Genomic DNA, 24983 nt, shown 5'->3' on the forward strand with positions numbered 1-24983 from the left:
GCACGTGGGCGACTCCCAAAATGTATGGTGGAAAGGTTTCTGGTCAGATTAGACTAAAATTTTACTTTTCTGCCACCAAGGAAAACACTATGTCTGACGCAAACCCAACACATCCCATCATCCCAAGAACACCACCCCCACAGGGAAACATGATAGTGGCAGCATTGTGCTGTGGGGATGTTTTCACCAACAAGGACTGGAAAACTGGTCTGAGTTGAGGGAAAGATGAATGGTTCTAAATACAGGGATTTTCTTGAACAAAACCTGTGTCAATCAGCCTGGGATGTAAGACAGGGACGGAGGTTCGTCTTCCAGGAGGACAACTGCCCGTAGCGTACTGCTAGAGCAACACTCCAGTGGTTCAAGGGGAAACATCTAAACATTTTGGAATGGCCTAGTCAAAGTCCAGACCTCAAATCAATTGAGAATCCATGGCTAGACCTGAAAATTGCTGTTCACAAGCAAAACCCATCCAACATGAAGGAGCTGGAGCAGTTATGCATTAAGGAATGGGCAAAACTCCCAGTGACAAGATGTGGGAAGCTCATAAAGGCTCAACTAAAGTGACTTCAATTCAATTCAATTCAAAAATACTTTATTAATCCCAAAGGGAAATTAAAGACTTGCAGCTAGAATTTCTGCAAAAGGTGGCTCTAGAAAGTACAGACTGTAGGGGGATGAACAGTTATTCACACTGACGTTTTCTGTTATTCTGTCCAATTTGTTGTTTGCTTCACAATAAAAAAAAACAAAAAACTTGATAGATCTTCAAACATCTTGGCTCGTCTGTAAATTCTCAAACAATCCATTTTAATTCCAGGTTGTGAGGGAACAATGAAAAATGCCAAGTGGGGGTGAATACTTTTGCAAGTCACAGTACAAAAAAGAAAGATTTTCTGAAAAGGGGGAAATGCTCTACCACACACCATCACAAGCACATTGTTGTTTTTTTTTACCTTGAAGGGCTTATCTCCACTGTGTGTCAGCATGTGTCTCTGCAGCCAACTCTGACTTGTGGACGGCGTGTTATACACCTTGCAACGCTTCCAGAGACATACAAATACCTAAGAAACAGACACAAAGAGAGAGGGAAAAAATTAGACCAGCGGTCATGGTATTCAGGCAAGGACTAACCTTAATTCTTTGTAGTCTGTTAATTTCTCCTGAAAACGGCAGCAGGTAGAGGATGTCCTGGAGGTTAGGGATATTCCTAATATTGTTCGAGACAAAGAAAACCATAACATTTAACCACTGCAACCGTCTCCTTTAGTAATGCCTTGTCTTGACATTTTTCAATTAAAAGGCCACTGAACGTACTTGTGGAAACAACTGAGAGTCTGAAAAACAACATCATACATGATAGGGAAGCATTTCACTTAAATAAAAATGGTTAAAAATCCAGTAGAAATTAATGGTGACCGGATGTTTGTGCATAACTTACACATTTGGTTGGGGTGCAGAAATGATCTTAGAACAAGTTTCACATGTGATTGATGAAACAATGGACATTCCCAGCATAAGAACAACTGAAGGTTGGTAAATCTGGGGCCAAGATGCAATCACACTACAGGTCCTTCTCAAAATATTAGCATATTGTGATAAAGTGCATTATTTTCCATAATGTAATGATGAAAATTTAACATTTATATATTTTAGATTCATTGCACACTAACTGAAATATTTCAGGTCTTTTATTGTCTTAATACGGATGATTGTGGCATACAGCTCATGAAAACCCAAAATTCCTATCTCACAAAATTAGCATATTTCATCCGACCAATAAAAGAAAAGTGTTTTTAATACAAAAAAACTTCAACCTTCAAATAATCATGTACAGTTATGCACTCAATACTTGGTCAGGAATCCTTTTGCAAAAATGACTGCTTCAATGCAGCGTGGCATGGAGGCAATCAGCCTGTGGCACTGCTGAGGTCTTATGGAGGCCCAGGATGCTTCGATAGCGGCCTTTAGCTCATCCAGAGTGTTGGGTCTTGAGTCTCTCAACGTTCTCTTCACAATATCCCACAGATTCTCTATGGGGTTCAGGTTAGGAGAGTTGGCAGGCCAATTGAGCACAGTGATACCATGGTCAGTAAACCATTTACCAGTGGTTTTGGCACTGTGAGCAGGTGCCAGGTCGTGCTGAAAAATGAAATCTTCATCTCCATAAAGCTTTTCAGCAGATGGAAGCATGAAGTGCTCCAAAATCTCCTGATAGCTAGCTGCATTGACCCTGCCCTTGATAAAACACAGTGGACCAACACCAGCAGCTGACACGGCACCCCAGACCATCACTGACTGTGGGTACTTGACACTGGACTTCTGGCATTTTGGCATTTCCTTCTCCCCAGTCTTCCTCCAGACTCTGGCACCTTGATTTCCGAATGACATGCAGAATTTGCTTTCATCCGAAAAAGGTACTTTGGACCACTGAGCAACAGTCCAGTGCTGCTTCTCTGTAGCCCAGGTCAGGCGCTTCTGCCGCTGTTTCTGGTTCAAAAGTGGCTTGACCTGGGGAATGCGGCACCTGTAGCCCATTTCCTGCACACGCCTGTGCACGGTGGCTCTGGATGTTTCTACTCCAGACTCAGTCCACTGCTTCCGCAGGTCCCCCAATGTCTGGAATCGGCCCTTCTCCACAATCTTCCTCAGGGTCTGGTCACCTCTTCTCGTTGTGCAGCGTTTTCTGCCACACTTTTTCCTTCCCACAGACTTCCCACTGAGGTGCCTTGATACAGCACTCTGGGAACAGCCTATTCGTTCAGAAATTTCTTTCTGTGTCTTACCCTCTTGCTTGAGGGTGTCAATAGTGGCCTTCTGGACAGCAGTCAGGTCGGCAGTCTTACCCATGATTGGGGTTTTGAGTGATGAACCAGGCTGGGAGTTTTAAAGGCCTCAGGAATCTTTTGCAGGTGTTTAGAGTTAACTCGTTGATTCAGATGATTAGGTTCATAGCTCGTTTAGAGACCCTTTTAATGATATGCTAATTTTGTGAGATAGGAATTTTGGGTTTTCATGAGCTGTATGCCAAAATCATCCGTATTAAGACAATAAAAGACCTGAAATATTTCAGTTAGTGTGCAATAAATCTAAAATATATGAATGTTAAATTTTCATCATGACATTATGGAAAATAATGCACTTTATCACAATATGCTAATATTTTGAGAAGGATCTGTATATATACACCACACCTGACCCATTTATCCAGCTGCCTTGTCCACAGAGTTAGGGGTATTGATAAACAGAAGATGGTTTAAAAAAAAGATCCTTTTCTCTCAGGTTTTAGACTGACAGCATCACAAAAGGAGCAAAAAACAAGAAACACAGTTCCTCACAAAAATAAAGTCTCTGCAAATATTATGTAATGTCTTGTTATTTTAATCGCCTACTCGGCAAAAATAAGTATTGCATTTTAGAAGTGTGGGATGAGGTACTGTCTCCATCTGACAGCCTTCACAATAATATCAGCACATCACGCTGAAGATCAAATTAAACCAGAGCATTCAGCACAATATTGCACAGAACTGCACAGGCCAGAATGTAAGACAGGGTCCCTCTATCTGATCCAAGGCAGAACCATCTCCCTTTCACTACCTCCAAAGTAGAGCTCCAGCATGTCTGAATGCAAGCATTCCCAGTCACCCCAAGGAGGTTTTTGTTGTCCATAAACCCCAGAATGAAGAGCAGCTGATGTCTTTCATGCAGTCAAATAAATAGGTACATTAAATGCAGAGTTTTACAGTTTTATCCTGAAGTTTCAACAATATTAAGGTTAGCATGATAACCTTAGGCAACCTGTGGCTAGGAATGGGTACCGAATCAAATCCCGTACTGTTAAACATACATAACTATTGACTGTAAACTCTCTGACAGCTTTATTTGCTCTGCTGCAACGCAGGTCGACACAGACATAAACTAGTGCACATGATCTGAGACCTGGGGCCTCATGTACGAACCGTGCCTACACACAAAAAACCGTCCGTCGCAATGTTTCAAAGTGCGTTAATCCACGCAAACTTCTTCAATCGACAATAAAGTACAGAGAACTAAAAGTCACCTAAATATACTGAATTATGACTCATTCAGTTTATTTAACTAAAGGAGCATCGAACACGATGTTTTTTCATAAATTCCAGCTGTTATGGTTTAAACCCAAGTGATGAACGTAAAACAATAACATCTCAAACAATGATGGAGACAACCTCAGTTGGATGTAAACTATACATTTTCCTCCGTTTCTTTCGCCTGTAGATGTAAATGCGCATCGGTCTGTGCACTGAGGGGACAGAAAACGGTGTCGGATCAGCAGTTTAAAACAAGTCAGGTGTGATGATTCATAAGGTGAACAAGCTGTAGACAATCACATATGTCCATAAATTGCTGCGTAAAGTTGTGCTTAGTTGTGGAACGACGGCAGCTTTGCACAGCTGGAGGACATCCCCAATGGAACAAGTCAGTGGATGCGTTTTGTTCAGAGATTGTACGGACCTGCTGGTACACGATGCTGGGTGGCTTATTAGCCGGTTTAGATTGCCCAGTGTTACAGGGGGAACCTAGAAGGAGCCATGCGTCGACAGTGCCAGTTCAATTTCTCACTACGCTGCGGTCCTTTCAACCGTAGCTGTTCAGAGGGAGCCGACTGAGAGGTTGGGTATTTAACAGTCATCCCTGAGCCGGGCCATGCCAGCCATATGGGCCTCATCCGTACGTTGTTCAGATATCTAAAGCTCCCCTAAACTGTGGCCTTCATTTGCAGCAAGGAACCGATTTCCGAATGCAATCAGAGCTACGGCCCCATCTGCAAGTGAATATGCTTTTCTGAATAGAAAGTATTTTCATTCAATATATGTACAACCCATTTGTGATGTGCAAATGTCTCACAAATGCACTGGCACATGGGCCTCCTCAACTCATGATTTCTTTATACTATATAAATCTTATAATTACACTAGCTGTGTTGGGAACAAACCTCAAGCTGGCTCTGCGCTTGATGGCCGGCTTCTAGGTAATTATACTAATTTCCAAACATATTTAGGGACAGGGACCAGGTGGTCTAAGATGCACATGCAGCTGCGCCCAATTCCACGCAAAGCGGGATGTATGAAGGAAAGATGTACGGTGACATGTGTACGCACGGTTTTATACATCTGATTTTTTTTTTGGTGACTTTTAAGTTGAAGAAAATCATTAGTACTCCCAAATCTGAATGTAAATTATCAACTTGAAGCCATTTTCCTGCTGTGCTGGGTGTTTGCACCGTCACCACACTAGCTGTCAAGTTTGTCAAGGTGAATGAAGAAGATCGACACAAAGCTCCATGAAAACTTTAAAGTCTACCAACCCCTCCTCTCTGGCTGTCCACGTGAATTCCCCTGATATGCTCTGCCAGATCAGGGCTGGAGTTAAAGAACTGTGGACAGTGGTCCCAGCAGCAAGTGTAAGCCAATGTCTTGGTGGCAGAAGACCTGGTGCTGCTCTGTCCATTCAACAGCGCAGGAGTGGAACGCCCACTGGATCCTATGCTTTCCATTTCTGTGGTGGTACTGCAGACACTGAAAGAGAGGAAAAAGCAGGCTGATTTGTAAAGAGACGCTTAAGAACTGTAGTCTGATGGTCATAAACAAATAAGGATCCGGCTTTTATCACAGACATGAAGAGCAGGTGCAGAGTTTTCTTGCTGCGCTGCATATTCAGCATGGGTAAAAGCTACTTCAGGCTGGAACTTCTTGCATGCCACATCAAATCTACAAATCTCGACAGAAATCAGCGGAGGTGTAGCATACAGGTTCTCCAGGATGTCCTATGCATGTTTCAAGGCTGTCACAATCACTGAATAATTGAATAGAAGTTTTATACTAAAGTTTGTTTCCCCTCTACAAATGCCACAGCCGATAAAAAAGCCCAACATAAATCAATCTTTTACTGCAGTTGCATAATCTCAATAAAAACCTAGCCGAATCCAGGCAAATCATTTCTGCGATGATTTGACAACATTTGGGTCATTATCGAGCAGAACAGTCAAACAGCGACCTATTTCCCTTTTACTAGTAGTATACACCAGTCTTTTATTAAAAATGTCCTCATATTTCAAAGAAGTTATTGTGCCACACATTTTAACAAGCTTCCCAAGGCCTTTGAAAGAGAAAAAGGCCCACAGCATCACATATCCTCCCCCATACTTCATAATGAACATGAGGTACTTTTGAAAACACTTCCTTAAACATATTTAAAGAAGTGTTCCCTCTGATTACCAGCCCCATTTTAGATATGATTAATCTTTAGTAAATGGATATGTACCACAAGCTTTTAAGGTAGCTGTAATTAAACCTTTAAGAAACCTTCGCTTGATAGAGATGACTTGAAAAATTACAGACCTATATCCAATCTTCCGTTCTTATCTAAAATTCTTGAGAAAATTGTTGCTAATCAAATGTGTGAGCATTTACACAGTAATGACCTGTTTGAAGAGTTTCAGTCAGGCTTCAGAGCTCATTATAGCACTGAAACAGCTCTGCTGAAAGTCACTAATGATATTCTTATGGCCTCAGATAATGGACTTGTGCCTGTACTGGTTCTGTTAGATCTCAGTGCTGCATTTGATCCAGTCAATCACAATATTATCTTAGAATGACTGGAATATGCTGAAGGGATCAGGGGAACAGCGCTAGGCTGGTTTAAATCTTATTTGTCTGACAGATTCCAGTTTGTTCATGTAAATGATAAATCATCTTTAAACTCCAGAGTTAATTGTGGAGTACCACAGGGTTCAATACTTGGGCCAATTCTCTTTACTATATATATGCTTCCAATATGTCAAATTATCAGGCAGCATGGGATACATTTTCACTGTTACGCTGATGACACTCAGCTTTACTTATCCATAAATCCTGATGAACCCTACCAGTTAGATAGACTACAAGCATGTCTTGAAGATATAAAAACTTGGATGACTTTAAATTTTCTGCTTCTAAATTCAGACAAGACAGAAGTTGTCGTCTTTGGACCGGAGTCTTTAAAAAAGAAACTGCTAAGTCAATCACTTAACCTGGATGGCATTAAATTGACCTCCGGTAATAAAGTAAAAAACCTTGGTGTTATTTTTGACCAGGACATGTTATTTAAATCCCATATTAAACAGGTTTATAGGATTTCCTTCTTTCATCTCCAGAACATTGCCAAAATTAGAAATATCCTATCCAGGAGTGACGCTGAAAAACTAGTCCATGCAATTTTAACTTCATGGCTGGACTATTGTAATTCTTTACTATCAGGATGTCCACAAAATGCTGTTAAAAGCCTTCAGCTGATTCAAAATGTTGCAGCAAGAGTTCTGATGAAAATTAAAAAGAGAGATCATATTTCTCCTATTTTAGCTTCCCTTCATTGGCTCCCTGTTAAATCCAGAATAGAATTTAAAATTTTCCTCCTCACATATAAAGCCCTTAATGATCTAGCTCCATCATACATCAGAGATCTGATTGTTCCATATATTCCTAACAGAGCACTTCGTTCTCAGACTGCTGGTCTACTGGTGGTTCCTAGAGTCTCTAGAAGTAGAATGGGAGGCAGATCCTTTAGTTATCAGGCTCCTCTCCTGTGGAACCAGCTCCCAGTTTTAGTCCGTGAGGCAGACACCCTGTCTACTTTTAAGGCTAGGCTTAAAACTTTCCTTTTTGATAAAGCTTATAGTTAGAGTGCCTTAGGTTATCCTGAGCTATCTTCCTTATTTTTTACCTTCGTCTTCCTCCCTCCTTGTTTGTTGGAGTAAGGGGGAGTCAGGTTTAGCCTAAACCGGCTCAGTTATGGTTGAGGTGCAAACACACCCTCCATTTCTGCTACCTGTGTGACCCCTTCTCTTCAAATGGTTATAATCAGTCTGACAGAGGGAGGTATCCCAATCCTTGTGGTTTTTAGTATAACAATGACAATAAGTGGGACCCTTTGTGAGGTTCCTTGAGACGACATTGTTGTAAATTAGCGCCGTTTAACTAAATAATCTGAACTGAAACTATCTGTGTAGTTATGCTGCTATAGTCTAAGGCTGCTGGAGGACATAACGACCACTTTCACCCTCTTCGCTACATTCTCACACTACTCTCCAATTTTCCATTATTTGCTGTTATTTCAGCTTTTAACTTTGTTCTCTATTTTTTCTCTTCCTAGAAGCTACACCTGGCCTGACTCTGTGTCTACCTGTGACACCTTTCTGGAGAGGGGCATCATCCAAGCTTTTGCTGGCAACAACTTAATGCTCACCCTCTACCGATGATCCACATGGCCGTCTTTTAGTGTTTAACCCTTTCTCTCTCCTAGACATGGCGATTGACTGAGCTTTTACTGTAACTAATTATATGTGCTCTATTTCAGACTAACCTTGAAAACTGGCTCAGAGTTTATCTGTTCTTTCTTTCTAGGTGAAACGACTAAAGGAGCTACATCCATTAACATTTACTTTTCCTTCCCATAGAAAGTACTCCTGGATCAGTGCTTCTTTGTTCTCTTTGTGTCTCTGCTCTGTTCTGTCAAACCCCCAGTCGGTCGTGGCAGACGGAGTTTTTCCTCTCCACTGTCGCTACATGCATGCTCAGTATGAGGGATTGCTGCAAAGTCAACGCCAGTGACTGTCCACTGTCTCTACATGCTCATCGAGGAGGAGTGAATGCTGCAAGTCACTGACTGGATGCAATCTGCTGGGTTTCCTTAGACAGAAAAACGTTTTATCCAATTTGAATAAATAACTGAATCTGACTGCACTGTTCAATGGTTAGGATTAATTGGAATGTATGTACCTGACTGTTGTGAAGTGCCTTGAGACAACATGTGTTGTGAATTGGCGCTATATAAATAAAACTGAATTGAATTCATTCATTATTTAAACCCAGACCCACCAGGAGTGTGTGATGCTAAACAATTTAAACTTAGACTCGTGTGACCACACAGGGCCACTTAAGGTCCTGGTAGAGTTTAGCAGAGTCCACATGTTTTTGTTTGTGATGGTAGAACAGAAAATACTCTTTGCTGCTGTTCTCCTGGTTATCCCCCTTACTAAGTGTGGTGGCAAGTTAAATATGGCTCTTTTCCCAGCCTGGATGACAAGAAATTAGGGGTGTGCCGAGCCATCGGCCCCGATTTCCTTAATTTTGGGAGATCGTGACCGGCCGATACTTACACGTGAAACTGACTTTATCTACTCGTCTAGCCTATTGTGCAGGTTTTGTTTCTTTTTCAAATGTGAAAACTGAAAGATTAAAGAAACTACAATGCTCTAAACGTTTCATTTATATCCGAGAGCACTTCCTCGTGGAGTTAAAACACGTTTATACTTTTTTAACGGGTATTGTTCAGTGTTTTTGAATAAAATAAGATTTGAACTCTAAAGGTGTATTGTGACCTTATAACAGCTGACAGTGTCAGTAATAAAAAAAAAAAAAAAAACAACAGTACGGACAAAATCGAAATCGGCAAGCGAGGGTTTTTAAAGATCGTAATTGGCCAGAAAACTGCGATCGGTGCATTCTAAAAGAAATGTGTCATGTCATGTCCCAGGGAAACAGAAAGTCATGAATTGCACATAAGTTTAGAAAAACTTTGATCAACTTAAGAATTAATGAGAAAACAAATGCTTTAGCTACGTTTACTTTAGAATGATTCTTATGGGTGCCTGTGCAAGTGGTGATTTTATTCAAAATAAGTACTTTTTCAACAGTATTTAATATTTCTTCCCTTGACTAAATGTACTCAAATTACAGATACGATCTTTCAGTGTGAAAATATGTTACAGCAACAAAAAATTTATTAATTAAGGCTTTTTTACATATCTCTACTAAGAGTTAGCTACATAATTAGATATGCGTTCAACAAGTCTGAAAATGTATGTGTGCGGGGTTGATTTATTATTTTTTTAAACAGATTTTTGAACAAAAACAACTAATTATTAAACTGACGAGGAAGGAAGATTAATTCCACCTTCATAACTTGTCCATCAAACCAACCTGTCCTCTGAGTCCAAACGGCTCAACGGTTCCCCATCAGAGGACGATACCTCCAGACTTGACCGCCTCTTGTCCCCCAGATCACCGCCGCTGCTTTTCTCACCATCTTCACTAGCAGATGTGCTCTTATCACAGTCTATTCCCGAAGACCGGCTATCGTCGTCCTGCTCCTCTTTAAGGTCCTTCATTGTGATTTCACCGTTCGGTAAGTTGTTGCTGTCTCCCAGAATTGGCCGTGACTGCGGTCTTCGCTCCGGCTCTTCGTGAGCAGACATTATCTCCTGGGTGACCGTTGGAGCAGCGTCCTCGTTGCCCGCCTCCTTCGCGGCCTTCTCTGGCGCAGTGGGTTTCTTTTCATCGGCCTCCGCGTCCACATCTTCCATTTTCGGCTCCGCTGCGCTGACTGCTTGTTCTGTTTCCGGTTCGGTAGAGCCATTTTTCTTTTTCTCACCGTTAGCTTCGTTTGACTCGCTGGGTGGAACGTAGCTCTCACCGCTCAAGGCGGTTGTTTCCTCTGTACGCTCTGCGGCCATTACGGTCGTGAATAACAAAAGGAGACACTTTAGGTATTAAAATATCCTGGCACGACCACACGCTACAACAACAGGAGGAAGGCGGGGCCTGACAACAATGTTTGCTTTCTGATTGGCTAAGAGAACAGGGAGGAGAGACGGTGACGTCATTTAAACTCTCCATGTGTATCCGGGCATTTAATGATGGTTAAACCACGTAGCTATCAGTGTTAAACTATTTTAATATTGTATGTAGAGTATCATGATCGAGACACATAAGTCATGTGTCATAATTAACTGGACATTTTAATCGGTTTCAAGTCGTTCATCTTCTTTGCCATTTCGAACTTGAGCAGTTTTTGGCTGTTTCGTACAACTCTTTCTACGAAAAGGAGCCGTTTGCAACAGTACTTCAACTATTTCTAGCTGCCTTTCGGACGATTCATACCCGCTTTGACAACCAATGATTTTAGGTATTTTTTGTAGATGATTATACTCAGTATACTATACGAAAATGTGTTTTACGTAACTTTAAAAAATACTATCAGTAGGAGCTCGCTGTAAAAGGCTTTGTTTTGAAATGGTGTTTAATAACTGTCGACCGAACAATAACCATTATAAATAGAGATAAAGAACAAATGAGCAATTTTAATATTGAGCATTATGATTTTTCTCGATATTTTCCAAAAATAATTAACTTTTGAAATAAAGTGATATAGTATTGATATGAAATGTGTTCGTGGTCAAGTACGATCAAACGAGGTTACGAACTGACCCTTTCCCCCAAAAACACATTATTTTGTAAGCTGCACATCTTTTTGAATTTTGTAACTAGGTTGGCAAATAAGGATGCCCCTTCAATATAATGATCAACATCACTAGTATGTTTAATTAAATTTGTTATATTAACGTTTTTTTTATTTGTTAATGTCTTTTCTTTCTCACTTTTTACAGAACACTGTGCTAAAGTTTTCCCATTGGACGTATTTTACTGGTCACAGTTCAGTTATATCAGGCAATCATTTCACTTCTTTTTAGGCGAACAATTCACAGAATACTGTATGCGTGGTAATATGTAAAGCTGTAATAAGTTCTGGAAAAGAAAATAACTTTTGAGTCAAACTGACAAGTTTTCAGTATCAAATAAATTACAGACATAGACAAAAGGGTATTATTACGGAATAATTGACGACTCCAAACTGAGCTAAAAAAGCAACAACCTTAAATACCACCAGAGGGAGCCTTATGCTGAATCCAAATGTTATTTCAACAGTATGGCCATACGGGTATATAGGCTGATCACTGTTATAGCAAAAAAAAAAAAATTGAACAATTTCAAAATCATACCATCCCAACAACTCTTCTAAAAACTGTAGTTTGCCGAATACAACCTGATTTTGGTTGATAAAAAAGAAGAAACAAATTGTAATGTCTAGATTAGCTCAGGACTATTAAATCTGAGATCTAATATTTTGGAACAACTATGCATCACATACATACAAATGATGAGCTGTTGCTTATTCGTTTTCAAGCATTTATATTAAAATATATGTTGAAAATTATAAGCTATTAAATATATTAAAATCGTGACAGTATCACATACATCCAGGCCTGTAAAAAGTTAAAGCACATTTGGCCATATGGATATTTATGACCAATTTTAACAATACTTTCTGTAATATAAACAAACAATGAAAAATGTAATACATTTCACTTTCTGGGGAGGAAGAAATTAGCATACCTAAATAGCAAAAATTACAAACGGGAGTATGGCACAGGATGTATTGGATTAGAACATTAGCATGTTGAAGGTTTGTCCTGTTTAAAGCTCAAACATTTAGTTTGGTGTACTCCTGACTGCTGAAGTAAAAAGTGGACATCGTGGCAAGATTAAAAGAGTGTCTGAGGCCTTCAGAAAAGAGATTGTTGCAGCTTATGAGTCTGGAAATAGATTTTAAGAGAACTTAAAAGCATTTAAAATCAGCCATTCCAGGTGAGTTCTCATTGAAAGCGGACCACAAGATGTTAAAAGAAGTCTACGAAGATCCTAAAATCTCATGACGAGACCTCCAGCAGGTTCTTGGTACTGCTGATGTGAACATGAATGCCTGTACAATCACTACTCAAACTACTCAAGTTTCTTTCTAAGGAGGCATGCAAGGACAGAACCTTTGCCATCTAAAAAAACCCAGAAGGCCAGACTGAAGTTTGCCAGAGAGAACATAGAACAGATGAGGACTACTTGAATGTTCTTTTGGACAGACGAGTCCAAAACCAAATCTTTAAAATATTAAAGCTGCAGCAGGACTGGACCCTGCAACATGACAACGACCCAAACATACCAGTAAATCCACCAAGGACTGGCAGAGAATTAAGAAACGAAAAGTCCTGGACCAAGTCAAAGCCCAGTACCTCCTGAGTACAAGCTGTACCTTTAGCAACTCCAGAATAGTTAATAATGAAGAAAACAGAAACGTGTACAAGTATTAAAAACCCCAATGTTTATTTAACATGATATAAAACAGATGGGATATGAACATTTGCAAATCAAATCTGTATGTACGTACCTATATAGTGGGTATATATTCCCATCCTGATGCACCATGTACATTATATACACAGTAAACCTCTGATAGTTACACTTTATACACACACGCAAAAATATCTTCAATTTACAAAGGCTTCTTTTTTTATTGCTTTTTTTTTTTTTACACATGCATTTTGTTTTAGCTGCAGGGCTTTAAACTGACATGTCCTAAAATAGTACCAAACTATGAAATTTCTGTCCATGTCTCAATTTAAATATATATCTCAGACACAGGGAAGAAAGAGCAACTTAAGTCAGAACATTCAAATATGTATATGTATCGGCAGCAATGTGTCACTGACTGGAAACATTGAAATGTACAAATAATTTTAGTCTGCAAGAGTAAAGTTGCTCCATTATTATATATGTGGAATATAGATCTGTTATTAACCCATCAGTATAGACAAGTGTTCTTTACAATAAATTGATAAATATAACTATTGAGCTAAGTGTCAACATCTGAAAAGTGATCTGAATTAAATATTAAAGATTAAATTTAACTAAAAAAATATGCAGAAGCGTCTTAAAACCTCAAAAACGTGTTGAAACATGAGTGGCAAACGTGGCCTAAAATATTCTGTCACAACAGAGCTCAGTCTGTAGCCTCCCATATATACAGATATACATCGCCCCATATTGCAACAACTTAATAAAACTGTAAATATTGTAAAAACAAATTGAAAGATCTTGTAAAATCTGAAATAGAAACTGCAGCAGTAACAGTGAAAAAGGAAAATGAGGAGAGAGTTCCATCTCAAAGTGGGACAATGAAGCAGAAATGTCACCAAAGATTGGCATAGAAGCTTTAGATGTCACAGTGAGTATACAGAAGTCCGAGGCTGAACCCCACCGGGCTGAAGTAGGCAGTTTCACGTTCAGTAAGGTCAAGGCCTTGTGCTGATCTCCAGGAAGAAGATCCTCAGGAGGTGTTTATGCCTTCCTTGTTATTTCCTTCATGTGTAGGTCTTTACTGAAGCCAGAGCCTGTGCTGGAGGGCAAGACATGGAGGTGAAAATTTGTTTCAAAGCTGCATTGTACCAGTCACTTGATAACGAAAGAAATACTTTAAAACATACGATGTTTTGCAAAAGAATCCCTTACGCCTTGAACCTTTTACATTTTGTCACATGACAACTATAGACTTCAATGGATTTTCTTTGGATTTTGTGCAGCAGACCAACACAAAGTAGTGCATCAGTGTAATGTGGAAGAAATATAGTTTAGTTTTCACAATTTTATACAAAGAAAATTTAATCAAAGGTTGGTGTGCCTTTGTATTCAGCCTCCTGGGTCAATACTATGTAAAAGCACTTTTTATTGCTATTACATCTGCAAGGCTTTATAATCATTTAAAAACAAGAAAAACAGTTCAAGATCAGTCAGATCAGGTGGATTCTCACCTCTCTCATGGTGAGGATGGGGTGTTCAGGGTTTAGTGTTAGTGCTTGCTTTGTGGATTGCATGACTAGTAGTTGACCTGTAAAGGTATTGCCCACCTGAGCTGTGCATCTGTGTAGCTCCTCCAAAGTTACCATGAGCTGCTTCCCTGATTAATGTTCTCGTTGCCCAGGCAGTCAGTTTAGGTGGATGGTCGTGTCTTGGTTGGTTTGTAGATGCGAGATCCATTTTCAGATGATGGCTTTAACAGTACTCTCTGAGAAGTTCAAAGCCTGCGATATTGTTATATAACCTAACCCTGCTATAAAACCTCCCCAAAAGGATAACCCTGACCTGTCTGGTTTGCTCTTTGGTCTTCATGATGTTCGGTATTCATTAATGTTCTCTGGGAACATTGGTTGGGCAATATTAATTTTGGAAGTATGTATAGCACACTTTTAGATTTTTATTCTTTAAAAACAAAACATTTGCTTTGGTCTTTCAAAGAAAATCTTAATAAGCGACATCGATGTTTGCGGTTGTAACGTGACAAAATGTTAGAAAAATTCTGTTATTTTAGCAAGGCACTGGTACATGTGAACCACTGGACAGTAATACAGAGTCAAACCATGCTGATGCAGAAGATGTGAAATATCACCAACAACAAAGACACAACAGCACTTGATAAATGATCCCTTCATCATAGCATGTTTTAAGCCCTCAGAGACAGAAAAATAATAATTTTACAGCTATGTGATTATGAACAAAACAGGATGATGAAGGACCTTACTGGTGCCACTACACACACATGAAGTGAGAGCCATCAGTGAGCTGAGGGGGTGTGTTGGGAGACTGTGGGGGTGGGGAAGAAGACGACAGGCTTTTCACTGCAATTAAAAAAAGCAACACGTTGAACACACAGGCACAGACAAATGATCAAAAAAATAATGAGATCAGTAACCAATTACTAAATGGCTGAACAGCAGAATTAAACACTAAAGTCAGTGAAATTAATAAGAAAATTAAAAGAGTGCGTTGGAAAAAATGATCATAGCAGCAAGTTTGTCTCTAAGAACAGCCTCCCACCAGTTTTTGACCAAGACCATGCAGTTCTTTAATGTAATCCCCCACCATCCTTCTGTGCTGTCCCTGCAGATGTACCTGCTACCAGCTTGCTGCGTTTGGAGGCCTCTGCTGCCAACTCGTAGGACATATTAATCATCTTCTCCTTCTCTTGTACAGTAACCTCCTCTTCATTCACGTCCTCTGGGCTTAAAGCTAAACTAGGTAGCACATTCGCCATGCTAGGAAAAACACAAAAACACACACACAAATGGTTTGTCATACACACTATGACTTTAATAAGTATATATATTATATATATATATATATATATATATATATATATAGTGCTGTGAAAAAGTATTTGCCTCATTACAGATTTCTCTTTTTTGCGCTTGTTCTGTCACACCTAAGGATTTTAGATAATCAGTTTTATTTACAGATATTGCAGCAATAGTGACCATTATTCACAGTTATGAGACATGCAGCGAACGTTTAGGAAGAAAAACCCCAGGTGGCTGCATCCAGGATGAATCGCCTACATATATGGGGCACCACTCTACCACTCTGCCACATGTCCTCATTGAACTTAATTTTAATATCAGACAGATATAACTTAAGTAAATATAAAAACAGATTTTGAGGGTTTCTTCTTTGAGCCCATCAGAGGTAGACTTGGTGATGTGGTTTGGATCATTTTCCTGCTGTAGCCAGAGCACTTGAGGTCACAAACTGATGGTTGGATATTCTCTTTCAGTGTTTTCAGGTAAAGAGCAGAATTCATGGTTCCATCAATTACAGCAAGTCGTCTAGGTCCTAACGTAGCAAAACAGGCCAAGATCATGACACTGCCACCACCATGTTTGACTGTTGGTATGATCATCTTTCTAAAATGCTCTGCTAGTTTTATTCCAAACCTTTCAAAAAGTTTCACTTCTGTCTCTTTTCACCCAAAATCTCAGGGATCGTCAAGATGTTTATTGGGAAATGTGAGATGGATCTTGTGTTTTCACCTATGAAATCTCCTTAACTGAGGCCTGCAGTGCTTTAGATATTGTTTTTTATTTTGTGTCCTGCCGGATACGCTCTTGGAGTATATATATATATATTTTAAGATTTGTTTTGTGGCCCTAGAGTGCTTTATTTTGTCATTTTTCAAAAGTGGGCATACAGGAAACGGGAGGAAGAGAGGGGGAAGACATGCAGCACAGGCCACCATGGCTGGGACCCGAATCAGGGAACAGCTGCATCGAGGACTGAAGCCTCTAAACATGGGCCGGGCTGTACCGCTGCGCCAGCTCTTAAAGTCATTTTGATAGGCCGGTCACTCCTAGGAAGGTTCACCATTGCTGCATGTTCCTTCGACTTATCATAACTCTCACTGTGGTTCATTGGAGACCCAAATCTTTAGAAATAGGTTTGCAACCCTTTACAGACAGATAGATGTGAATGACTTTGTTTCTAACCTGTTTTTGGATTATTTCATATAAAGGCATGTGTTGCTTTCTACAATAGCAGTCATCTGTCACATTTTTTAAAGTTAATTACAGTTGACCTGATGGTTAGACATGAGGTGGGAATCACATTTTCATAGTTTTTGTACTTTAATCAATGAAATCATAATATGAAAACTGCTTTTTGTATTTACTCAGGTTATCTTTGTTAAATCTTAAGCTTTGTTCGATGATCTGACCATGTCAATGTTAATACTTTTCACAGCAAATAATTTTCTAAATGCAAATGGTCACTTGTCTGTGTCCTCTAAGTTTAGGCATAAAGCCTAATTATGGAATCTGCTTAGACAGATTTTGTAGCTGCAACAGACTTCTTTATGTACAGGATGTTTCTTATCAATTCCTGAACAGAAATGTCCACGCTGCTGCATAAATGTACGTCCATCAACACGTGTATTTACCTGTTTTTTGCAATTAGGGCTTTAATACGGTCCACTTTCCGCCGCTTATCGGCCTCCTGTTCCGGACTCAGAGGCTCCTCAGGGTCCGATTCAATGTAACGCTCAGGAATCAGGACTTTGTCTGGCACAGAAAGCTAAAAAACCGAAAGAAGCACCTATTATAGATTTCAGATCAATAAATTACCTTGCAGATCACGAAGAAAAAAACCTGATAAAAAACAATGATATGTAACAACTTGAAATCCTAAAAATAAAGTTTTGATAAAAGTTTTAAATTCAGATTTCTATCATACACACAGGAAAAGAGTCGACTCAGAATGCTGATGGAAAGTTTCTAGATGCTATAATCTGATGTGTTATTAATACACAACTAACCGTCTGATGGCTGCCCTGTTATAATTATATATTAATGTCATTTTATATAGTTGTAGAAGTATAGGGGTCTACAAACAAGCTTCAAGAAGTTCCTGTTAAATTCACGCTATGCTTTATATCATTTGGCTCAAGAAAATTATGTGTCAAAATTTTAAAATAATTTGGTAAAGTGTTAAAGTTATTGCAGCACTTTTAAAAATAGCAGATCAATTAAATGCTCGATCTCTTTATAGTTAGTATGTAATTTATTCTGCAGATTTTGAGCTACTAAATCTTTTGAAATTCTGAGATTTTCTGAAAGGTTTTGCCCAGTTCCAGAAATGAAGCTGGGTTTCTAATGAGGATTCCTTGAATGGCTAACATCACGTATCAATCTGATATTTGGGCTGTTTTTCACATTTTTTACTTCCACAATTTGTTCCCTTCAAATACAATTTCTACATGCTGTAGACAAATGTGTGTTCTTCTACACCTTGTAACATAACAGTTCATTTAATAACAAGCATTAACATTAGATTTTCTCACGAAGTACTTGGCTGGTAGAACAGGAGAGTGACGAGTAAGGCAGTGCGTTGCTATGTGTTACCTCTCGATCCAGGTTGAAATGATCATCCTGCGAGGATTCTTTAAGACGGGCTATCTCCTCTGCGGGAGTCTCCTGCTCCTTCACCAAGTCATGGTGCCTGAGTGAGGCTTCCAGATCCTGAATGTCACTGCTCATCACCTCATCCCTTCGTCTTATTTGGGACTAAAGAGAAAACAAGAAAAAAGTTGCAAAATTAAAATGACCAAACAGCATTTAATGTGATCTATGAGGGAAAATGAGAGATGGGGACGGCCAGTTTTCTCAGTATCTGCTCTAATCAGGGGTCAGTAGGTCAAATAATGAAATATCAGATTTTGTTTGTTTAAATATTCATTCAATGAAACAACAATATGAACTCCTGCTGTTTTTGGCCTGAAAACACATCAACCAACAGCATGTACTTTCATGCACTTCCTTGAGTTTAATAAATCAAGATTAGGAACACACAAATTGATTAAGACAACTATCCCTATCAAAAAACCTGCAATGCATGTTTTGTTTTTTTTCTTTTATATGTTATAGCGCTTAATAAAATAATCGGAGTCTGTAAAAATTGGAATCAGGAGATCGGACCTTGAATAAAAGCAAGAATCAGTATCTACTAAGAAATGTCTGATAGATTCTCTACTTAAGAGCTGTTGGGGGGGTGGGGGTCAGTTAACAAATACCTTCATGCTATGGAAATGATTTTCTCTAGTAAACGAGTGACTGCGGGACGGCGTGTTGTCCAAGCTGCCTCCCCGGAAGCTGAGGGATTTCTTCTTCTCCCTGAGGGTGCCTTGCTGGTGGCGGCGAATCCTCTCCAGCTGCTCCTCCACGCTCATCCTGGGCCGGCTGCCCTCCACAGCACACAGCTGCTGCTCCACTGCACTGCGTGGACGCTCCTAGCCAAAGATGAAAATAAAGTAAATCTTTTATTGAGCAGCTAACTTTAAAACAAATAGAAAAAAACAGTTTTAAGCAAGAGACATGGTACATGGCAAGGCACAAAAACAACAGAAGGGGCTTCAACTGGGATGCATAATAACCCAAAGGAGAGAGCCACTGACATGCACAGTGAATCTAATTAAACAGTACAACAATATGGTCCAGATATTCAGCACTGCGACAATATTGCCACCGTAGGAACCGTTTATTTTATTTTTTTTACATGCACAGCTCTTGTGCTTGGAGAATGCGTGAAACCAAATGGTGTCACGCTCTAGTTAGGTCAGATCTCATGAGGCAGCGTTAACTGCGAAAACTGGAGAGATAGTTGAATGTACTCTAAACCAACAAGAATGATGCACATACAGAAAAGGGGACTTCTTTGACTGTTACACGGTTTATTAGTTTTAACTTTCTGTGAACCGGACTGATCTCAAGCCCAAGCTGACTTCTGTATGCTTGCACACTCCAGCAGACACACATGGCTGCACTCGGAGGGCTCGGGGCTTATTAATGCCTGAATAGAAGAGACTGATGATGTGAAGTTGCTAATTTTCCGGTTCATGCTTTGCTGAGGGTCCTGCAGATGTGGACCTCGTGTTAAGTCCTAGCACACAATCCCCACCTTCCATTCTGGACTAAGCTAAACTTTACTGGCTTCAGAAACAGCCTCATAGAACAATTGGTCTTTGGATCAACAATAAACAAACAAGCGTTTCCATAGGGTTTCCATAGGGTTATTCATCTTTCTTTAAACAGAAACCCGTGCAGACACACTGGAAAGAGGACACACCCGTCAGCGTGGTGCACTAATGATATGGTTGGTATTTGTAAAATGGTGGTGTTTGAGGATGGAAACTGTATAAACCTCACATGGCATCTATTTTTTGAAAACCTGGTTTGACAGTATGAGTAACAGGCTGGCAATGTGTTGACTGCCCTTTTGCACAACTTGTAATCAATTAAAAGAGGACTTAATACAATTTGAGACAATTAGATGGTGTCGTTTTCACAGCGGTTTACGAAAAGCTCAACATGATAAAATCAAAAGCAATATTTTTGTTTAGCTTCTTCAGATCAAACAGCTGAAACACTGAGATGCAGTTACTGCTTCACATTTAAGGACTAACCGTCCTGGGGTCAGGCTTTTTGCTTTTTCTCAATGTGACGTAGGATGCTATGGAGGAAGACTCGGGCACTGGGGATTTGGTCCTAGGTGGGACGATCCCAACAGGGTAGGACATGCCTAAACAGAGAAAAAAAAGAGTATTAGAAATATGAGATGGAAGATCTATAACATAGATTATAATCAAACAAGCATTTGTAACTACTCAGGATAAAGCAGGTTTCATCAGATTCATTGGTCTCACTTTTTAAAATTTATAAGTGTCCTAATTTAAAGGAACGTGTTACGAATTAAAGTCTTAGTAAAATCAACTAAAACACAATAACTGACATTCAAGTCAATGTTGCTGAAGAAGGGTAACGTTACAGGCGATGCAATGTAAACTAGAGCGAGTGTAAAGGCCACTGCAGTAACAGCAACTGCCCTGTTAGCGCAATAAATAATGGTAGCCATACGTTGCGAGATACTGAACAGGAATAGGCTTATGGGAAAAGATGCCTCAAATGAATTTAACCATAAAAAACTGTCGTGAGTTTCATTCCACTAAACTGAGCTTTCAAAATGTCTGCAATACAAAGAACAAATAAAGATCTGCTTTATCCAAGCAATTTGTCTTGAGTAAAAAAAAAAAAGTAGATTTCTGGGTTGTGTTGTGTGATTTGCATGGATGTTTTGGGGCGTTGGTCATTTAGGATTAGGGTTCTTTGTGAGTCCAGCAAACATCTGTCAGTGGGAGGTTGCTCAGACTTTTTCTAGTGTGATCAGGGTGTCGTGCCTCACTGATCCAACAATTCAAACAAAGTGATCCCCAGGCCAATTTGTTTTCTTCTTCTAAGTGATATTAATTGTGTCTGAGAAACTGAATTTTTGGATTTTGCATTAGCTGTAGGCTATACATTTACTGAAATAACCACATATAATATATATGTGTGTATAATAAATCTATATAATATGAGCTTCATGTTTAAAATGAATTACTCAGGTAAAATATATTTCAATGATATTCAAATGTGTCGAATGTCTGGCTTTCTACTGCTACCAACCTTTGTTTCCAGCATGTTCTCTGTCAGATGGATGTTCAGATCGGTCCTCCCCATTGTTCTCATCCACCTCGGCCACTGTGGTCAGCTCTGGTTCGCTCTTATACAGCCTGTAGTCAGGGCCCTGCAAATGAAAACGAGGTTAACATACATGAAGAAAGGCAACACAATATGTAACTGCAGTTTGCATTCAGTTGGAAAGCAAGGCGACTAATTCAAACTTAGGCATGGTGTATAACATAACAGAATATGGTGATACATCAAGTTATAACACAGGAAAATAGAAAATAAGCCACTGATTAAAGAGCAATAAGCAAAGCTTTGGCTAAACAAATGAAATTAAATAAAAAAGATGGAAACATGGTGAGAAACATGGATATGACCCAACAAAAAATAATTCAAAAACATCCAGTGAAGTAAAGAATGCGATGAAACAGCTGATGGCGGGGTCAACCAAGGAGGTCAACAGGTCAACAAGCTTACGCTCTGTGAGCTATTCCTTTGATTGGCCTTCCTGTCATCTGGCCTGTGGAGTGACGAGGGCCGTGGACCAGAGTGAGTGGTGGGCAGAGGGGGCACAACAGGGGAGTTCGGCTCGTAGGAGTGGGGAAGAGGTGGCCGCGGGGGTGCCGAGTCCTCCTCCTGGGGATTATATAGGGCATTACAGGACAGGAAGCAAAGTGACACATGGTGCCACCATGCAGGACCAGGGCAACAGCCATCTGGTACCGAGTAGTTTTAGCCCATGGTATGTGCTGACCATCTGATTAGCCAGATAGGGCCTTTATTGTTATCGCTTGACTGATGCAATTCTTAAGGCCCATTTATGCTGCAAGCAAGCAGAACCGGCTGTTTCTGTCCATATTACTGCAGGAGATAAGTGTTTGTTTTTTTAACAGAAATTAAATATGCCTGAGAATTAAAGTGTCTTTATTGAATTGCTTGTCAAAGAAATCTTTAAAAAAAAAAGACAAAAAAGGAGAACCAACATTTATATTCTACAGGACAGACCAAAAAATTCATTTAGATCAAATTCGTTATCAGTCCAAATCCAACCAAAAACAATTTATTCTGTTTCTGTGACATATCTATTTTTAGAGGTGGGGAACATTGGTTTCTGTGGCACCTCACCTCATTCATGTGCTTACTGAACTTGGAATCGGAGCCATAGAAACCCGTCCCATCAGCAGCAATTCTCTGAGCTTTCTGTTTATCGAGGGCCTCCATCACATCTTGAATCCTCCAGAGCTCCTTCTGGATGCGGACATGCTGCTGACTGGGAGGCTCCGTCTGAATGTGTGTAGAAAAAAAAAAAACCCACAAAAAAAAAACCCCAGTAGGTTATTGATTTGCAGTAGGCTACTAGATATTATAGTTGCGATATTATTGTTGAATAATGCATTGACAGTGTACATGTAGGTTGTGTTTAATTCAGTTTTCCATAACTTTTTTCTTTCTGTTCTAAAACTCTTATGCCCCCAACAACATTCTGTGAGATTTAGGTTCTCAGTCAATGAAATCTATATTAAGTGTTGTAGTCAAGGGGAATACTTCCAACTGGCCAAATATATTGTTGGCATGTAATAAGAAAATGCATGGTACCTAAAAATACCACCCTACCAAAGTCTGCATTTAGGCCGTCTTCTAAGATTGCCATATTGCATGCAGCAGGTTTTTTTTTTTTTCCGTTATTCTCTCCTGCTTTAAAATTAACACCAGCTCTCAGCAGACGGTATTTTTTATGCACTCTGCATAAAGCAAATATCTCTGGTCTTTTGAGAATTTAAAAGTTATTGCAATTTTAGGGGCAGATCTACCATCTGTAGTGCTTAATTTCACCTTTGCTCAAATTTAGCACCCGGAAAGTGCTTAATGAACTTGCACAGTAGTTTGTATCTTAAAAACAAGCTTAGCACAAAAAGTAAGAGAGGTTGTGTTTGGTACATTTTTTTCTTTGTTGTTAAAATGCTTCATCAAGGTCGGTCGTCATTGGAGGCAATCTCAGGGCAAAGAGATATAGAAATGAGATTCTGGCACTGGGAGAAATCCCATATCTTCACTCTTAGGGACCAAACTCTCTTCCATGATGTTGATTTTCACCCCTACAGAGCAAGGTTTATCAGAGACTACCTCCAGAATTTGGGGTGTTAACAGGATTTATTAATCGGCCAGCAGTCCTGACCTCAACCCCATTAAAAACTTGTGGGATTAACGTGGCAATGCTGTTAGTGCCAGAGTGACCAGCAGAACAACACTGGTTGACTTGTGAGAAATGCTGGGTAAAGAATGGGATTCAATCCCTCAGCAGTGCGTAACCAAGCTGGCAACCAGCATGAGGAGCAGGTGGCAGGGTGTTGTGGCGGTGTAAGATTCCCCCATGCCCTATCGAGGCCCCTATTTGATTTATTTAGTTTTTTTTAACTAAGTTTATATGCTGTAGAATGTTGTAGATTTTTATTGTAAAATTCCTTTTAAATTACACAAAAAAGACAAAAACACCTTAATCAAGACATCCCTTGGAGATATATTCATATACTAAAGCTAAAATCTACAGTAAAGGGTAGGTTTGAGTTAGAAACTTAAGTATAAAGATGGAAGAGAATGGGAAGAATAACAGAGAAACAGCCTTGTGATCATTCATCCGGGCTAATGGCAGGATTGTGAGAAACAAAGGTTGCCCAAAATGCAATGCAGATATCTAAGTTCTCTGCTCTTAATAAGAGTAACAGTCAAGCTGTTTATCTCAACACTTCTCCCACGATAAAAGAAAGTATCAATAAGAAAGATTAGCTGAGCTTTTTCTGGAGCACTGAGATTTACCATACAGTATTCATTGTTAATACTGCATTAACTTGTCATCCGTGCAAGATGAAGGATCTTACCTGTGGGCTTCCAAGAGCTTCAAGCTGCTGCAGCAAATTGTTCTTAGCTATAATCACTTCTGCTTCTAGCCTTTCATACTCCCTACCTGAGCGCTCCAACTCCTAGTTGGGGTATAAAAGAAAACAATCAGGTAAAATCTCTTATGTTTAATTAAAGAACTCAAGGTGTTCTTCAGTGTCCACTGTGTGTAGGGAGAGAATAGCTTTAACTCACAGCAGTGACTCTGGACAACTCTCTGCAGGTGCTGAGAAGGCCGCTCTGCAGCAAGTCTCTCTGCTGAATGACGCCCTGCAAAGCAGCCGGGTTTTCCGAGCCCAGCTCAATCTCCTGGCTGGCCGACAGAAGTGCTGTCTCCAACGTGTGCTTAAAAAAACCACGCAGATGATTAAACATGCTTAAAAATGGCAACTGTCATGATTATAGGTATATTTAGAAACATACATACATCGATTAATAACATGAATGTCATGCTTAATACTGCGCTTTTCATTATTCTTTAGTTATGTCATTATTCTGTCTGGATACCTGACCATGTCTTTTTAGTGGTAGAGTTTTTTTTAATTGTTGGGTTTCCAGACCCAGGCTGGCTTTTAGCTGC

The 24983-nt window shown here is 39.7% G+C and overlaps 2 protein-coding genes and 1 long non-coding RNA gene across 21 annotated transcripts in view; 1 reads left to right on the forward strand and 2 right to left on the reverse strand.

Annotated features, from left to right (window-relative positions):
- The window catches only part of LOC124880148 (zinc finger protein aebp2-like), a 46206-nt gene extending 35587 nt beyond the window's left edge, over window positions 1–10619 (reverse strand). The window contains exons 1-3 of one of the 2 annotated variants that reach the window (XM_047385094.1): window positions 9996–10619; window positions 5345–5555; window positions 957–1064 (exon numbers count right to left, since the gene is read on the reverse strand). In XM_047385094.1, coding sequence (XP_047241050.1) covers window positions 957–1064; window positions 5345–5555; window positions 9996–10528 — 852 coding nt within the window. In that variant the 5' untranslated portion in view covers window positions 10529–10619. The remainder of the gene's footprint in view (window positions 1–956; window positions 1065–5344; window positions 5556–9995) is intronic. The other variant, XM_047385099.1, reaches the window with a different exon arrangement.
- LOC124880165 lies at window positions 10062–24750 on the forward strand. 3 transcript variants are annotated; one of them, XR_007041257.1, is made up of 4 exons: window positions 10062–10200; window positions 16291–16406; window positions 19107–19314; window positions 24627–24750. It is a non-coding gene; the product is annotated as an uncharacterized LOC124880165 (long non-coding RNA). The 3 variants fall into 3 exon arrangements; XR_007041252.1 differs by lacking the exons at window positions 19107–19314; window positions 24627–24750 and adding an exon at window positions 16496–17442; XR_007041255.1 differs by lacking the exon at window positions 16291–16406 and having other exon boundaries at window positions 10065–10200.
- LOC124880035 (pleckstrin homology domain-containing family A member 5-like) overlaps window positions 12986–24983 on the reverse strand; it is a 110801-nt gene continuing 98803 nt past the window's right edge. For 6 of the 16 annotated variants that reach the window (XM_047384916.1, XM_047385009.1, XM_047385000.1 and 3 more), the window contains 12 exons: window positions 24599–24748; window positions 24385–24486; window positions 22634–22792; window positions 21986–22144; window positions 21506–21626; window positions 20467–20582; window positions 19078–19293; window positions 18410–18571; window positions 17449–17582; window positions 15633–15775; window positions 15280–15358; window positions 12986–14082 (listed from right to left, as the gene is read on the reverse strand). In XM_047384916.1, coding sequence (XP_047240872.1) covers window positions 14025–14082; window positions 15280–15358; window positions 15633–15775; window positions 17449–17582; window positions 18410–18571; window positions 19078–19293; window positions 20467–20582; window positions 21506–21626; window positions 21986–22144; window positions 22634–22792; window positions 24385–24486; window positions 24599–24748 — 1599 coding nt within the window. In that variant the 3' untranslated portion in view covers window positions 12986–14024. Of the gene's footprint in view, window positions 14083–15256; window positions 15359–15632; window positions 15776–17448; window positions 17583–18409; window positions 18572–19077; window positions 19294–20466; window positions 20583–21505; window positions 21627–21985; window positions 22145–22633; window positions 22793–24384; window positions 24487–24598; window positions 24749–24983 lie in introns of all 16 variants that reach the window. The other 10 variants (XM_047384991.1, XM_047385027.1, XM_047385017.1 and 7 more) reach the window with 8 other exon arrangements.

The sequence above is a fragment of the Girardinichthys multiradiatus genome, chromosome 2 (genome assembly GCF_021462225.1).
Source record: "Girardinichthys multiradiatus isolate DD_20200921_A chromosome 2, DD_fGirMul_XY1, whole genome shotgun sequence".
In the NCBI taxonomy this organism is placed as follows: domain Eukaryota; kingdom Metazoa; phylum Chordata; class Actinopteri; order Cyprinodontiformes; family Goodeidae; genus Girardinichthys; species Girardinichthys multiradiatus.